The 18,350-nt window shown below is 46.5% G+C and overlaps 1 protein-coding gene across 8 annotated transcripts in view; it reads left to right on the plus strand.

Annotated features, from left to right (window-relative positions):
* LOC147105264 (neuron navigator 1-like) overlaps positions 1–18,350 on the plus strand; it is a 632,986-nt gene that overhangs the window by 472,543 nt on the left and 142,093 nt on the right. For 6 of the 8 annotated variants that reach the window (XR_015081721.1, XM_086011440.1, XM_086011441.1 and 3 more), the window contains one exon: positions 7,132–7,317. The exons of the other annotated variants lie outside the window; for them this stretch is intronic. Coding sequence is in view for 5 of the 6 variants with exons in the window: in XM_086011440.1 (XP_085867566.1) it covers positions 7,132–7,317 (186 nt within the window). In the remaining variant the exon portion in view is untranslated. The remainder of the gene's footprint in view (positions 1–7,131; positions 7,318–18,350) is intronic. 8 annotated transcript variants of the gene reach the window in all.

Here is an 18,350-nt window from a genome sequence, read left to right on the forward strand (position 1 = left end):
CTGAATAAATAATTTTCTATCTTCCCATCATCCCAAGAACTAGTCCTGCACAGAGTCTCATTAGATTGAGGCATGGGTTGGAGAATCGGGCACATCCTGCCCAATTCATGGTGCTCCTCACATTCTGGTGACCGCGATGTCCCATTCCAAAACAGAGAATAGGGTTTAAAGGTAGTTACTCAGACTAGCAAATGGTGGGAAGTGGTGATCGGTGCTGGGACCACTGTTGTTCACCACTTACATAAGCGATATGAACTCTGGAATCGGAAGTACAATTTCAAAATTTGCGGATGACACCAAATTGGGGGACGTAGTTAATATAGAGGAGGACTGCGATTAAAATACAGGAAGACATTAATAAACTTGCAGAATGGGCCTGTAATTGGCAAATGAACTTCAACATAAATAAGTACGAGGTAATATATTTTGGTAGGAAGAATAAGGAGCCACATACTCCTTGGAAAATAAGTGCCTAAATGGGGTAGAGAAACAGCAGGATCTGGGGGTACAGATACACAGATCCCTAAAAGTAGTGACGCAGGTTAATCAGGCCATTAAAGAAAAATCAAACAAACCACTGAAGTTCATTTCGAGAGGAATAGAATTGAAAAGCAGAGAAATTATGTTAAACCTTTATAGAACCTTGGTTTGACCACACTTGGAGTACTGTGCACAGTTCTGGCCTCCATATTATAAAAAGGATATAGAGGCACTAGGGAAGGTGCAAAAAAGATTTACTAGAATGATAGGTATAACTTCTCAGTTCTGCTATCAGGAAATATTGAACAGGCTGGGACTCTTTGCTCTAGAAAAGAGAAGACTGAGGGGTGACATGATAGAGGTCTTTAAGATGATGAAATGGTTTGATAGGGTGATAGGATATGTTTCCACTTGTGGGCAAGACCAGAACTAGGGGCCATAAATATAAGTTATCACTAATAAATCCAATAGGGAAATCAGGAGAAACTTCTTTACCCAGAGATAAGTTAAATGTGGAACATGCTACCACAGGAAGTAATTGAGGCGGCTAGCATAGATGCATTCAAGGGGAAGCTAGATAAGCAAATGAGGGAGAAAGGAATTGAAGGATATGTTGATGGGGTAAGATGAAGGGTGGTGGGAGCAGAGGAGGCTCGACTGGAGCATGTACCTGTTGGGCCGAATGGCCTGTTTCTGTGCTGTTAATACCTTGTGATTTCCCAATCCATGGTTCCATCTGACGAAGCTCTGCATCAGATAGAATTTATACAGGTAAATATGCAGACTTTATTGCTATCTCTGAAAGTTTGAATGTCTGAAAGCAATTACATTTTGGCGCTATGAGGCTCTTTTTCTCTTCTATTTGCCTTTGCCTTGGAGCTACTTATAATTGGCAATAGTACATATCGCTCCATCAGCGGAGTATACACACACACCCCGTAGATGGACATAATGGTTTTTGTAAACCTGCAATTGATATTCCATTTTCTAAAACATATTAAGACTCTTTATAAAGTTATTGCAAATTACATCAGATGTATTAAATTTGAGGTATTCAAGAACTATTTCATATCATATGAAGGTTTCTGGTTTGGTGACCAATATTTCACATCTCAAGGTTTTTATTATTGTCACTTCGTCATTAGCCTTTCTTTTACGATTAATACAGAGTGCCTGAACTTCTTGGGCTGGGGTGATGGGAAGCTGCAATACGGGCAGGTGATCCAGAATTTGGAGCAGAATGCAGCTATGCTAGGTCTCTGTGTTCCTTTTTTTTTAAATTGCCAAATTTCACCAGAAGTGGGGCAGCTGCTTTTTACATTTGTCCCGCCTTCCCCCCCCCCCCCCCCCCTCCCCATAGGCAGCACTGGCAAAATGACAAGATGATGCCATCCATCAGACCTCTCGTTCGTTCCACCCCTTTTTCCATCAGTGCCAAGTACAGCTGTATGCTGCAAGTGTATTGCCAGAACCAGACGTCGGGTTCACGACTGCTTCAAATGCTAGTTTTCCAACAACAGAGCAATCGATTAATGTTGGGAAAGTGGCAGTTTTGAATTGTTCAAACTCTTTTCACTGCTCTACCCACCTTCAGCCAGATTGGCCAGTCACTTACAATTGTGGCAAGGTGCTGCGCAGACATTCCTACCCCTGCTGAGATGGGTGCTCCAGTATTACCACAAATGTCATGGGTGCCCAACCGCACACCTTACAAATGACTTTAACCCTAGGATTTGGGACAGAATCAGTGGTGCAACAGACTGACCACTAGAGCAGGATTCCAGGAATTTCCGGTTCAGAGGGTCAAACGGCCTCTGTCTTCTACTCTTCCCTTTGGGAGATAATTGTTGGTATTATAAAACAGTTCTGTCCCAATATTACTGTGCTATTTTCAATGCGTATACCTTCCTCACAAGCATGGTCTCAAAAGAAATGTCCTTTTTCTAACTATGGAAGTAAAAAATTAGAGATATCAATGTAGTTTTTCTTAATTCAAGTATTGGAGATCATTTTTGTTTTGAAAGGAACAAAGATTATTTTATAATCTCGGTGCCGATGTAAACAGCAGATAACTTCTCTATGATTTATACACAAGCATACAAAACCATGTTAATATTTTTCTTACTAGTGATCATTGTTGTGGTCTTTAAGAGACGCTGTACAATCTATATCTAAATCAGGGCAGTTCTCAATAATTAACTTACTACATTACTAGCTCGTGTGACAGCATCTCAGTGTGTGAACTCAAAGCTTAAAAATGGCTGGCCTGTGCAACCTAGAATTTCCCAGAACCTCCTGCAATTTAAAGTGTTAACGTCTTTTGTGGAAACAGCCAACCTGGTATAATACTTGTGAAAGTCCGAATCTGACTTTGCTTTAAGTGTAAGATTTGTTTAGTTGGCAGCATGATGAGGTGATGCTAGAATTAACAGTTATTTTAGACCAGAAGACTCATTAGTGACTGTGAGGCATGACAAAGGGCTCTTTTTTATTGACTTTGCAGTAAATGAGCAGCCCGTATACAAAAGACATGACATTCTCACAATGAATGCCAAATAACAGCTGCATACTGGGAAATAGGACGTGCATTAGTTATATCCAGCACCTGTTCATAAATGCTAACCCTTACACCAGAATAACATGCTACTGCAACAAAAAACCCAATATATTCCAAGAAGTAGCGAAAAGATAATTTCTTCATTAATTGTATTTGATTGCTGCGATAACAGTAGTAAATGTGAAAGTGCAACTTGATGAACTGTTGTTCAGACTTCGTGAAGAACCTTATTTGTTTCACATTTATACATTAACAAAATTAATTGTTTTAAAGGAGTTTGAAATTGCTGCATCTGTGTCCAAATGCATCCATTTCTATATCACTGAATCAAGCTTCTACTATACAGGAATGGTAGCATAGTGGTTATGTTACTAGACTAGTTATCCAGAGGCCTGGACTAATGATCTGGAGACATAAGTTCAAATCCCACCACAGCAGCTGGGGAATTTAAAATCAGTTAATTAAATAAATCTGGAATAAAAAGCTAGTATCAGTAATGGTGACCATGAAACTACCAGATTGTCCTAAAAACCCACCTGGTTCACTAATGTCCTTTAGGGAAGGAAATCTGCCATCCTTATCTGGACTGGCTTGACTTTTAACTACCCTCTGAAATGGTTGTGAAAAAAAAGCTGCGAAAAACAATAATAAAACCGGACGGATGGCACACCCAGCCCAGTCGACCCGACAAAGTCCTCCTCACCAACATCTGGGGACTTGTGCAAAAGTGGGAGAGCTGTCCCACAGACTAGTCAAACAGCAGCCTGACAGAATCATACCTTTCAGCCAATGTCCCAGACTCCTCCATCACCAGGGTTGGTGGCACTGTGGTATACAGTCTGGAAGGAGTGCCTCTGGGAGTCCTCAACATTGACTCTGGACCCCATGAAGTCTCATGGCTTCAGGCCAAGCATGGGCAAGGAAACCTGCTGATTACCACCGACCGCCCTCCCTCAGCTGATGAATCAGTACTCCTCCATGTTGAACACCACTTGGAAGAAGCACTGAGAGTAGCAAGGGCACAGAATGTACTCTGGGTGGGGGGCTTCAATGTCCATCACCAAGAGTGGCTCAGTAGCACCACTACTGACCGAGCTGGCCGAGTCCTGAAGGACATAGCTGCCAGTCTGGGCCTGCGACGGGTGGTGAGAGAACCAACATGAGAGAAAAACCTACTTGACCTCGTCCTCACCAATCTACCTGGCGCAGATGCATCTATCCATGATCGCATTGGTAGCAGTGACCACCGCACAGTCATTGTGGAGACAAAGTCCCATCATCACACTGAGGACACCTTCCATCGTGTGGCACGAACACCGTGCTAAATGGGATAGATTCAGAACAGATCTAGCAGCTCAAAACTGGGCATCCGGATGATGAGGCACTGTTGGTCATCAGCAGCAGCAGAATTGTATTCCACCACAATCTGTAACCTCACTCTGCCATTACCATCAAGCCAGGGGACCAACCGTGGTTCAATAAGGAGTGTAGAATAGCATGGCAGAAGCAGCACCAGGCATACCTAAAAATGAGGCGTCAAACTGGGGAAGCTGCATCACAAGACTGCATGCATGCTTAAAAAGTGGAAGCAGCATGCTGTAGCCAGAGCTAAGCGATCCCACAATCAACGGATCAGATCAAAGCTCTGCAGTCCTGCCACATCCAGTCATGAATGGTGGTGGACCATTAAACAACTAACGGGAGGAGGAGGCTCCATGAATATCCCCATCCTCAATGATGGTGGAGCCCAGCACGTTAGAGCAAAAGACAAAGCTGAAGATGAAGCATCTTCATCCAGAAGTGCAGAGTGGATGATCCATATCAGCATCCTCCTGAGGTCTTCACCACCACAGAAGCCAGTCTTCAGCCAATTCGGTTCACTCCACGTGATATCAAGAAATGACTAAGTGCACTGGATACAGCAAAGGCTATGGGCCCCGACAATATCCCGGCTATCGTGCTGAAGACTTGTGCTCCAGAACTAGCCACGCCTCTAGCCAAGATGTTCCAGTACAGCTATAACACTGGCATCTATCTGACAATGTGGAAAACTGCCCGATATGTCCTGTCCACAAAAAGCAGGACAAATCCAATCCAGCCATTACTGCCCCATCAGTCTACTCTCAATCATCAGCAAAGTGATGGAAGGTGTCATCGACAGTGCTATCAAGCAGCATTTGCTCACCGATGCCCAGTTTGGGTTCTGCCAGGACCACTCGGCTCCAGACCTCATTACAGCCTTGATCCAAACATGGACAAAAGAGCTGAATTCCAGAGGTGAGGTGAGAGTGACTGTCCTTGACATCAAGGCAGCATTTGACCAAATGTGGCATCAAGGAGCCCTAGTAAAACTGAAGTCAATGGGAATCGGGGGGGGGGGAGAAACTCTCTACTGGCTGGAGTCATATCTAGCACAAAGGATGATGGTTGTGGTGGTTGGAGGTCAATCATCACAGCCGCAGGACATCGCTGCAGTGTCCTAGGCCCAACCATCTTCAGCTGCTTCATCAATGACCTTCCCTCCATCATAAGATCAGAAGTGGAGATGTTTGCTGATGACTGCACAGTGTTCAATGCCATTTGCAACTCCTCAGATAATGAAGCAATCCATGCCCGCATGCTGCAAGACCTGGATGACATTCAGGCTTGATAAGTGGCAGGTGACATTCACGCCACAGAAATGCCAGGCAATGACTATCTCCAACAAGCGAGCATCTAACCACCACCACTTGACATTCAACGGCATTGCCATCGCCCAATCCCCCACCATCAAAATCCTGGGGGTCACCATTTACCAGAAACTTAACTGGACCAGCCACATAAATACTGTGGCAACAAGAGCAGGTCAGAGGCTAGGTATTCTGCAGCGAGTGTCTCACCTCCAGACTCCCTAAAGCCTTTCCACCATCTACAAGGCACAAGTCAGGAGTGTGACGGAATACTCTCCACTTGCCTGGATGAGTGCAGCTCCAACACTCAAGAAGCTCGACACCATCTAAGACACAGCAGGCCGCTGATTGGCACCCCATCCACCACCTTAAACACTCACTCCCTCCACCACCGGCACACCGTGGCTGCAGTGTGTACCATCTACAAGATGCACTGCAGCAACTTGCCAAGGCTTCGACAGCACCTCCCAAACCCGCGACCTCTACCACCTAGAAAGACAAGGGCAGCAGGTGCATGGGAACACCACCACCTCCAAGTCGCACACCATCTGGACTTGGAAATATATTGCCGATCCTTTATCGTCGCTGGGTCAAAATCCTGGAGCTCCCTCCGTAACAGCACTGTGGGAGTACCTTCACCGCACATACTGCAGCGGTTCAAGAAGGCAGCTCACCATCACCTTCTCAAGGGCAACTAGGGATGGGTAATAAATGCAGGCCTTGCCAGTGACGCTCACATCCCATGAACGAATATAAAAAATTATGTAAAACTGCAAACAGCTAGATTAACATTTTAATTATTGGTTTTAGTAACAATATGTTAATTGTGCAATCATTATTTCTTGTACCACTGCCACTTTTCCCTCAATGCCAAAGGGGTTTCAAGTATTCATTAATGTTACAGTGGCAACATAACTCAGAATAGACTTCTGAGCTCACTAATGCCAGGGCTCCTCTAATGTGACTGAGAATACAATTTTGTAAATGTTGCATGCTGTATTTTTAACAGAGCTTTTTACTTACATACACCATCTGTACCTTTATTTCATCTTTGTACGTACCTCAAGAAACAGAGATGAAATTTGTTTTGTGGGAATGTGTATTGCTCATTTACTACTTTACCAGCATGTAACCCTCAAACAAATATTAATGCAGGTACTCTGGCGGTGACAATAAAATTCAGAAGTTGCAGACATAATTGTGCCAATGCAAAGAACATTAACACAAATACTGCTAGAGAAATATCTGATCCACTTACCCAAATGAGATTCAGATTCATGAGCAGTTCTGTCCAAGCTCAACGCGGACTGCTAAATCTTTATTTCTCTGTGTATCTCCTCACATCAAAGTCCACATAAAGATTTCTTCCTGTTTTCTCTTTGCAATGTGCAGTTTAGCTGAATATATTTATTACTTCATTAACAGCAAGTCCCACTGTAGTGTCCCAGCTCAGCAGTCCCACTCCAAAAATGATGCGCTCAAACAGCATTCCAACTCATGACTCCTCTTTCGACTTGTATGGAAGTTTGCAGATGGGGAGCACGATTTCTTTGGCAGAAAGACCAAAAGGAATGATCCGCTCGGGTTCATTTAGGGATCCTGTGGATGATGGTAAGATTAAATGTTTTCACTTTCAACCGCTGTTAAGTGAATCATTTTTAAGATAATTGATGTTGCAGGATTATTTGGCAATATATGTAGTTATTATTTTTGATGTGCATTTTGAAACCATTGCCCATACAAAGCACATCTAACTTTAAGTTATGCTGTCATAGACAAGAAAGAAAGCAGACACATTTATGTAGCGCCTTTCATGACCTCGAGATGTCCCAAAGCACTTCACAGCCAATGAACATTACAGACATAAATTTAAGTACATTAATATCTATGAACCTTGATACTAAACCTTTTTGTCCAGTATTAATCATTTTATACCATTCATAACACTCAAACAATATCTTTTATCCTAGTGGAAAAATTAACATTTTCATCATATGATGTTGCAGCGGTCGTTTGCTCAATCAACTGTTGTTTCCAAGAGCTGACAAAATAATTTAACAAGAATATCATGTTCAGGAAGGAATTGTTTCTCTTTAAAATAACCTGGATACCATGATGTTGTTGATTCGAATCCCAGTTTTGACTGATATTTTGAATTGCACATCCCCTAATGAGTAATTTCATTAGTTAGACAGATTGAGTGCCTTCTGGGAGCAAATTGCCTTGTCTCAGCAGGCAGATATCGATTGTGCCTCAGAGTGTTTGTAAAAAGGTCTATTCAACATGATCCTGGAGAAGTTTCCTTATACTCTTGACAGATTGGCGGTAGAAAGTACTTCGAGTGTATTTTTAGGAAGATAACAATAATTATTCACTGGAACACCCAGGTTCTTGCAGTCATTTAATAAAAGGATTGACTCTGTTCTGGACCTCCCAGTGTGCCTTATCTTTTATGGCAACAATAAAGGAGCCATAGCGCTATTATGGCCCCACATTTCCTGAGGGTTAGAGCATACTGGGGGCATTATCTAAGGAGAGGGGGTTAGTAGGGGTGGAAATGGGGTCAAGACCCATTTATACCAAGTCTCCATCCCATTCTATGTGCCATTGTTTTTTGAGGCAGCCGAACAGTTCTTGCACCCTCCCCATTACAGTTAACATAAGAGAAGGAGATGGAACTAGCTGGATGATATAATTATGTTCTGCCTCTTGAATCCCCATAGAGTATTTATCAGCTGACTGAAGTGAGGCCCACCACATTTGGGGAGGCTGGTTTCTTTACAGCGCTCAGCCACAAATCGATTAGCTGCTGTAAGGTAAATGTCTTTCTTGGAAAAGGGCCAGTTTGTTAAGATAGTACACTTCTTCAGCTGGACCTGCTGACAGTCAACCCCAATAGCTGGCCAATGCCACCATCTCCTCCCCCTGCAGCTTGCTGCAGCCACACCAATACTGGCACAGGCACCCACCCACTTTATTTCACTAACCCTGACACCGGGAATTCTAAAGGGTTAACAGCACCAATGGGCAGAACTCGTGGATTTTCGGGGTCTATATCTTTTCTTTTGTAAAAGTCAACAGTACATAAGGAGAATAATTTCTTTTTCTGAATAAGAAAATCATGTATATGTCTATAGACAATGTGTGGTTTGGCATCTCCTTCAGTTACCTTGATCACATCTGTAAATTATATAGTCTTGTGAAGTAAATTCACATTAAACTGATAGTCGATCTGTTTTTCTTTAGCGGAGATGATTTCCTTTCTTCTCTTCCTTGTTTAATTTATTCATGCAATACATTTTCACTAAATTTCTCCTCATGTTGCATCGCGATTTATTTTCTGTTTTGTACTCATTTCTTTCTTTTACCTGGCTCCACCCCACTGGGGTTTTGTGCCCAAAGGTGGTACTGTACTGTTGTTTGGAGCACATTCAGATAATTAGTGTGAATTATTCACTTGCCTGTTAATTTTTACATTTTCCAGTGCAACATACAAACCCAAAAATCCCAGTGGGAAAAGAATCACTCCACTAACCCTGATCAGATAACAGCAAGACTATCTACCTTGAGGCCACAATTAACATTATGAGAAAATGCTATTTATATCCAAGTTTTTAAATTATTCTTTCACAGGTTTCTTTTCTTCCTCGTGGAATTCTGTAGTATTCATCAAGAACAGATGGAAAATTCAGTGGTGGTCCTTTAGTGGTGTTAAACTACAACGACCTCGTTAGCAAAGACAAGTGCTGTTGTCTAAAGCTAAACATATGTGTTTCTTTGGAATTCTCTACCCCAGAGAGCTGTGGAGGCCGAATCATTGAATATATTCAAGGCTGAGATAGACAGATTTTTGAACTACAGGGGAGCGAAGGGTTATGGGGAACAGGCAGAAAAGTATAGTTTCGGCCAAGATCAGATCTTATTGAATGGCGGAGCAGGCTCGAGGGGCCGAATGGCCCACTCCTGTTCCTATTTCTTATGTTCTTATGTTTCATTACTGGATGACTATTCTGTAGAGCAGTGGTTCCCCAGCTGCTTAGGGATCCCAGAGGTCAGCAATTTCTGTCAGTCTCACTTGATTGTTTTATTTTTCTGTATTTGTTGACTTATTAGTTTTTGTAAGAGAAGTAGGCCTAGAAATTCAGTTGGTTGCGCCAGCCGGTAGCGCCTTAGGAGGAGTAGATGTCGGGCGCTAGGCGGCTAGCGGCCGGGCGCAGCGCGATCTGCGCCTCACCCCAACTTCACTCAAGATTTAGCAGCGGCGCAAAGTCTTTGCGCGCGCTCAGCTGCGCGCGCAGATCCTGACGTCATTTCCTCGTGCAACGCCCTTTGTGCGCCCCAAACCGGAAATTCAGTCGCTTCACCCCATTGTGCGCTTGGCGCCCTTAGCGACTGTTACAGTGGAACGGTGCTCAGTCGATGCGGGGCGCGGGGGGCGCAAATTAAAGGGCACTCCTCCTGCACTATAAAAGGCTGCCATTTCGCAGCACTCCTTCTTGAGAGACGGATCTTTGCAGAGAGACCAAGGTAGAGAGCTTTCTGCTTTGGCTCATCACTCGGACCGGTACTTGTGGCTTCAGGCCACAGCTTTCCACTTGTCTTTGCCTTCATTGACATCTCATTGTTTGCCAGCATATTATGGGGGCTGCAATGGGTGTAAACGCTGGCTTTCTCAATTACATCCAAAGGGCTCACAGACGCCGTGAGAGAGTGGCAGCCCTGGCTAGATGGAGAGGGGGCAACAGGCGTCGGCAAAGGAGGCCTTACCCACCCAGGGTATACTGCCAGCAGTTCTCCTATCTCAACATGTCTGACGAGCAGTGTGTTCGGAGGCTGCGATTCCGAAGGGAGGTGGTCACAGAGATCTGCCACCTGCTTGGCGGTGATCTGCAGCCACAGCTGAGGAGCAGGACGTCTCTGTCGGTGGCAGTGAAGGTGACGGTGGCTCTCAACTTCTATGACACCGGCTCCTTCCAATCCGCTACTGGGGACATTTCCAACATCTCCCAGTTCGCCGTGCATTGCTGCATCCGCCAGGTCATCAATGCCCTTTTCAAAAGGAGATGTCAGTTCATCTCCTTCTCCATGGCCCTTGCCAAGCAGCAACAGCATGCAATGGGCTTTGCAGCATTCGCGGGCTTCCCCATGGTGCAGGGCGCAATTGACTGCATGCATGTGGCTTTGCGGTCACCTCTGGAGAATGCCGAGGATTACCGCAACCGGAAGGGCTACCATTCGCTGAACGTCCAGCTGGTGTGTGACCACAGGCAGCTCATCCTAGCTGTCAATGCCCGCTTTCCAGGCAGCAGCCACGATGCCTTCATCCAGCGACAGACTTCTGTGGCAGACATGTTCCAGGCCCAGCCTCACCCATGAGGATGGCTTATCGGGGACAAAGTCTATCCTTTGTGTACCTGGCTGATGACCCCGCTCCGTGCGCCCAGCACCCCTGCTGAAGAGGGATACAACGATAGCCATCAAGCGACCAGGAACATCATCGAACAAACAATCGGCGTCCTGAAGCAACGGTTCCGCTGTCTGGATCGTTCCGGTGGAGCCCTACAATATTCGCCGGAGCGAGTCTCCCATTTCGTGGTCGTTTGCTGCATGCTGCACAACCTGGCTATCCGCAGGACTCAGCCACTGCCACCAGACATTGGAGGACCACCTGAGGAGGAGGAGGAGGAGGACCAGCACAGGAGGGAGGCAGAAAGTGCAAGGGCCGCCCGTCGCCGGCTTATTGAACGTCGGTTCTAGGCCCCCTCTCAGGGAATGGCTTGTGCCAATGTCAGCAGATGAATGTAGCCGCTCCACAAGCCCTCAGCCGAGCAGGGCAACCAGGACTTAACAAAAAAACCATGCACAGTGCAATTTAACAACAATAATTTATTGTAAACCTCTGCCCTTCCCACATTACATGCTCATGTGGAGAAGCCCCCTCCAAAAACACAAAACTACCAGTCTCGGCCTTACAAAAAGAAAGAAAGACACCAGTCTCGGCCTTACAAAAACACAACTGCACCAGTCTCGGCCTTACAAAAAGAAAGAAAGACACCAGTCTCGGCCTTACAAAAACACAACAGGCATTTGAGCATACCTTCTACTTTTTGCCCTGCAAGGGCGATGCCTTTCGCATCCTTGCCTGGCCCCTGCCCGCCCTGCAGCAGCTCCTCAATGGGAGCCCAGTGGCTGCAGCAAGGCTGGGGGAAGGCTGCTGAGGGGCAGATGGCGTGACGGCAGATGCCCTTGGGGGTCGGCCTGCACCAGCTCTGGCCTTGGAGTGGCCGGCTGCTGACTGCTCCAACTCTGGCTGGGCGGCAGCAGTCTGTCCAGCGGCTCGTGGCAGCTGCAATGGCGGAGTGGCAGTGTCGGCTGCAGGAATGGTGCCAACCTGGCAGATCGCAGGTGCTCGCTGGTCGCCTGATACAGTGGCACTCGCACGGGCCAGCACTGCAGCATGCGCAGCAAACAGCTGAAGGACAGACTGCTGGGCTGCTGCTGCGCGGTGGGTGCCGTGGCGATGCCTGGCTGATCCAGCGAGGGTGGCAGCAGTTAGTGCCCGTGTGGCCCTGGTCTGTGTCCGCATGACAACAGCCAGTGAATGGACGGCACGACTGAGCACTTGGCTCAAAGCCGCCTGTGCTGCCGCGAAGTCCTGCAGACTCCTGGCCTGTGCTGCTCCAAATTGCTGCACACTCCTTGACAAAGACTCAATGGAGTCAGGCATTCTTGCCACTGCAGCCATGAGCTCATTGTGCCTGCGCTCAGCCTGGACGGCCATTTCCTCCAGGAGCCGCACCTCCTCTGCGCTCACCGTCGCAGGACTGGAGGCCGCACTCACCCTCTGGGGAGAAGTCCGCCGAGCTTCCCCACCCCTCCCGCGTTGCTGCAGGCCGCTGGGCCCCGGAGCTTCACTCTCCTCCGACCGTTCCCCCCGGCTCCCCTCCAGGGAAGACGTGTCCCCTACATCGCCATGGGCTGGCGCGGCTGAGGCTGGCACTGATGGGCCGCCTTCCTCTTCCTCCTCTTCGTCTTCCGAAGGGCTGACAGTGGCAGCTTGAGGGCCCGCCTCCTCACCTGACGATTCACCATCTGAAAGCAGGAAGGCACAAGAGTAGCTTTAGAGTGAGGACAGGGCGGCAGCGAGGGAGGCATGAGTGCTGCCATTCACCGCATTGGTCGGACAGTGGCAAAGGATGCTGATCTCATGCGCAAGTGGAACGAGAGAGGTCCAAAAGGTGATGCCCTTACCATTGGTGCCCAGAACAGGGTCGGCATCTCCACTGGTGACGGGGCCAATCAGCCGGCCTTCCATAATGCGCTCCACACGCTGGTCAAGGTCGGAGAGCTCTTTGAGGTCAGGATGGCCTCCCCCGGTCTCAGGTCGGCTGCGCCGGTTGTGCGCCACCTTGGCCTGCAAGAGAAAGGACGGCCTCTAAGTACAGTGTGAAGCCCTGATCTTGTCTGCACTGCCTCCCATGGTCGAATAGCTTGTACAGTGTGTAGCCCTGATCTTGTCTGCACTGCCTCCCATGGTCGAATAGCTTGTACCGTGTGTAAAGTGCTGAATGTGCAAGTGATTTTCATGCCAGTCCCATAGCTGCTGGATGAGGGCTGGCCATTAGGGCTTTCAGGTCCCTTTGCCCATAAAGTGAGGTGCACATGCAAGGATGAGGAGGACACTGGAAAGGGTACTCACCCTGACAACCCGAGTGAGATCGTTGAACTTCTTCCGGCATTGCACAGGAGTCCTGGCAACCACGCTGTTGGAAGACACCCTGTTGGAGACCTCCCTCCAGGCTTTCCGGTAGGCGCTGGGCAGCGGCCTCTTGCCACCTTCTGGGAACAGAACATGGCGCCTGCGCTCCACTCCGCCAACCAGCAGCCTCAGGTCACCGTCGCTGAAGCGCTGCGCTCTCTCCCTGGCCTTCTCCATAGCCCTGGGCGTTGTGCAGGTGAAGCTGAAGTGGTCAGGCCTAGGTTGAGGGCTGCAGTGTGCAGGGCGTGACAGGCAAACAAATCCACCCTCCCCCTTTAAGAGCTGACCGGCGCCAGAGTGTCTGCCGTCAATCAAGAACTCGCCGCACCGGCGCTGCGCCCGGCCTCGAGGGTATCGCTCAGCACCGCCGGCATAGCGCCTAAAGATAGTCGTGCATCGCCTGTTTTAGCGCAGCAGCAACCTCTTGGGGCGATGCGACTGAATATCGGCGAAGGGGGCGCGACTTTGCGCCGGGCGCAAACTTTAGCGGCCGCCCGACTTTACCGCCCCAGAAGTGGCTATACTGAATTTCTAGGCCATAATGTGCCAAGAAAAAATGTTTCTGCACTGGTACCACTGTTTCTTTTGATTGTTTGAAACTGCCTCTTGTCAAAAATTGCTAGTGTCCCCACACCCTAAAGTTTGAAAACTGTTGTCGAAGCATCTAGCAGTAGTTTCGGGTTATAGAAGACCTATAGTTGCTACTAGATGCCTTTAGCCTGCTTTGAAAATGACCCATTTATTCCTACTCTCTGTTTTCTGTCCGCTACCCAATCCTCAACCCATGAGCCCTAATTTTATGTAATGACCTCTTGTGTGGCACCTTATTGAATGCCTTCTGAAAATCCAAATACACTACATCCATTGGTTCCACCTTCTCTACCCTGCTAGTTACAACCTCAAAAAACTCTTAACAGATTTGTCAAACACGATTTCCCTTTCATAAATCAGTGTTGACTCGGCCCAATCCTATTATGATTTTCTAAGTGCCCTGTTACCACATCCCTTGTAGTAGATTCTAGAATTTCCTTATGACTGATGCCAGGCTAATTGGCCTGTAGTTCTGTTTTCTCTCCTTTTCTTGAATAGCGGGGTTACATTTGCAACCTTCCAATCTGCAAGGACCGTTCTAGAATCTAGAGAATTCTGGAAGATCAAAACCAATGCATCCACTATCTGCGTAGCCACCTCTTTCAAAACCCTAGGATGTAGACCATCAGGTCCAAGGTATTCATCAGCTTTTAGTCCCATTAATTTCTCCAGTACTATTTCTTTAATAATGCTAATTTCTTTAAATTCCCCATTCCATCTAGACCCTTGGTTCCCCACTATTTCCAGAATGTTTTTTGTGTCTTTCATGAAAACAGATACAAAGTATTTGTTTAATGTCTCTGCCATTTCCTTATTCCATGTTATAATATTGCTTGTCTCTGCCTGTAAGGGATCCATGTTTACTTTAATTAATCTCTTCCTTTTTACATACCCATAGAAGCTTTTACAATCTGTTTTTATGTCTCTTGCTAGTTTACTCTCATTCTGTTTTCCCTCTCTATAGGGGGAATTTTTCAGGGGGGGTCAGTGGGCGTGTTCAGTGGCGGGTCGGGTGGGGAAAAAATGTTTTGACCGGGTCGGGACCCCGCTGTCAACCCACCGCCACACACCTTTCCTAGATGTCAGGTCTGTCAGCGCTGAACAGATTCAACATGCAGCCGTGGGGGAGGCAATTCAGATCATTGTTAACAGTCCATTAAGAAGTATTTTGAGCTCACCTTTTCATTTTACAAGGTCAGCCACGGGGTCCACGCTGCTCGGGGATCACGTCAGGTAAGGAGGTCGGGAGTTGTATGACCATGGAATCATCTCATTACTTGACAGCTGCAAATGTGCTATAAAAGCTCCCATCTCACATCTGTTCACTTTCCAAGTTCGGAAGTTGTTGCTTACTGCATTTGGAAGACAGATTGAGCTTTATGCAGGGTGGAAGTGTTTGGAGTAAGCACTCAATCCAATTTCACCTCATTGGAACAATCTCTCACCTCAAGTTCACATGTCATCTATTACATCAGCACTTGCGCCCTTCAAACTATCTCACCTTGGTCCTCAGAATCTCACCACGATCAGCCCCAACACCAGGAGCACCAGCAACACCAACCTTCTCCGCAATCAACTGATGCTGCACAGGACAGAGGACATCAACACCTGACCACATTGCTGCCTGGGAGGCCAGGGATGGTCTCACTATGGCCAGATTTACTTCACTTGACGCTGTACACCATGGTTGCCACATGTGCCAGGTTGGCACCACCCTACACCAACATCATAAAGCATCCCTACAATGTCCAAGCCATTCCTTTCACACTCCTCACCATTGCGGGGTGAGGGGGCGGGGGGTACCGTTATGTCTCACCATTCACTGCTACTCACTAAGCCACTTCCAAAGGTGCACACAGATTTGTCCAAGAACGCAAAGTGTTGAAAATAAAGGTTTCAATGTTTGACAGCACATTAATAGAAACTTCACATGAACATTGGCTAAAACACACAAGTGCCTACCCTTGTGTGCTGTTAGTTGGTATGATTGGACGAGGATGAGGTTAGTGAGATGGGGATGTGATAATGCAGATAGAGCAGCATAAGTGGAGGTGCAAGGTAAGTTGGTGTGAGCAAGGATGTGCAGGAATAGGATAGGGAAAACAGAGTGATAGGGATGTGATGAGTGGCACAGCAGGATGAGGTTGAGTGTGGCTTTGTACTAATGTTTCGTGATCTACTGAGATCATTGAAAGGTTTGCGCCACTGCAGCCTGGTCATCCTGATGACATCCCTGCTTGTGTCCTGTGTAAAGTGCAAACAGGCTGCCTTGGTCTCCTAGGTAGGTCTCTTCCGCCCATTGGAAGGGAAGAGAACCTCCCTGCATGCTGTGACTCCCTCCATAAACATATGGAGGGAGGCCTGGGGGCAGCCGTGCACTTCTGTGCAGTGTTTCAGTATTTGCAGCACCTCAATGCTGTAGAACACTGATAGCGCAAATGTCAAAATCAATTTGCGCATGGTCCCTTTAAGGAAACTGGCTGGCGCATCATCAATTGACGTCATCAGACCCGTTTCTTTCAATTGGACGGCAAACGCACTGGGTAGGCTTAACCAGCCCAATTGGGAAAATCATTTAGGTCTGCGGGCTGGAGTCAGCAGCGAGTTCAGGACCTGCCAGCGATGTTGCCCGCCACGGACCCGCCGAGGTTGGGGAAATCGCGGCCCATATCAATTTCTTGGTCCTCCTTTGCTGAATTTTAAAATCCTACCAATCCTCAGGCTTACTATTCTTTCTGGCAACAGTATCAGTCTCTTCCTTTAATCTAATACTATCTTTAACTTATCTTGTTAGCCACGGTTGGAACATTTTTCCCGTGGGGTTTTTATTCTTTAAGGGAATGTACATTCATTGTGAATTATTTCTTTAAATATTTGCCATTGCTTATCTACCATCATATCTTTTAATCTAGTTTCCAACCTACCTTAGCCAATTCGCCTCTCTTTGTTCAGATTTAAGACCCTAGTTTCGAACTTAACTAAATCACTCTCAAACTCAACATCATCAAATTCTATCATAGTATGATCACTGTTCCCCAGAGTCTCCTTTACTACAAGGTTATTAATTAACCGTCCCATTGCACAATACTAGATCTAAAATAGCCTTTTCCCTTATTGGTTCCTCAACATACTGATCTAGAAAACCATCTTGAATACATTCCATGAACTTGTCCTCTGCACTATTACTGCAAATTTGGTTTCCCCAGTCACATGACAATTAAAGTCCCCCATGATTACTGTATTATCCTTGTTATATGCACCTCTAATTTCCTGATTTATACTCTGCCCAACACTACAACTACTGTTGGGGGGGCCTATAAACTACTCCCACCAGATTTTTCTGCCCCTTATTTCTTAGCTCCACCCAAAGTGATTCAAAATCTTGTTTTTCTGAGCTAAGATCTTTTATCTCTACTGTCTTTATCCCATCCTTTATTAACAGGGCTAAACCCCCTCCTTTTCCATTCTGCTTATCTCTTCAAAAAGTCAAGTATCCTGGAATATTTAGTTTCCAATCTTGGTCACTCTGCAACCACGTCTCCGTAATGGCTATTCGATCAAATCCATTTATTTCTATCTGTGCTATCAATTCATCTATTTTGTTGCGAATGCTTCGCACATTCAGATATAGTGTCTTTAGCTTTAACTTTTTTCTATTTTTCCCTGATGTCACCTTAGTCATTGATGCCCTATTGCCTTTGTTAAGCTCTCTGACCCACTCTGCTTATTTTTACCCAGAATTGAAACGCCTGCCTCCCACACCACTCTTTCAGCCATGCATTTAACCTTCTAACCTACTTGTCCCTATGCTAATTTGCACATGGCTCAGGTAACAATCCAGAGATTATTACCTGTGAGGTTCTGCATTTTGATTTGGGATCCTAGCTCCTCAAACTCTCTCAGCAGAACTTCATTCCTAATTCTGCCTATGTCATTGGTTCCTATGTGGACCACAACAACTGGATCCACTCCAGGTTCTTCTCCAGCCGTGAGGGGATATCCTTAACCCTGGCATCGGGCAGGCAACGCAGCCTTCGGAATTCCCGGTTACACCTGCAGAGAACAGTGTCTATCCCCCTGACTATACTATCCCCTACAACAAATCCCACTGCCTTGCTGCCATCCCATAGCCCTGCATTTGATACTCTAGCAACTCTGCACAAATTAACTTCACCTAACCCGTCTCCTCACAGTCTTAGTGATAATTTTAAAATAAGGATTTATAACACTCAAAATACTACTGGCCCTTTCTATCACTTTATCCTGCAATCATACTTTTAGGGAATCATGTAAT

The sequence above is a fragment of the Somniosus microcephalus genome, chromosome 18 (assembly GCF_052327205.1).
Source record: "Somniosus microcephalus isolate GS21.2 chromosome 18, FLI_Smic_1.0, whole genome shotgun sequence".
NCBI lineage: Eukaryota > Metazoa > Chordata > Chondrichthyes > Squaliformes > Somniosidae > Somniosus > Somniosus microcephalus.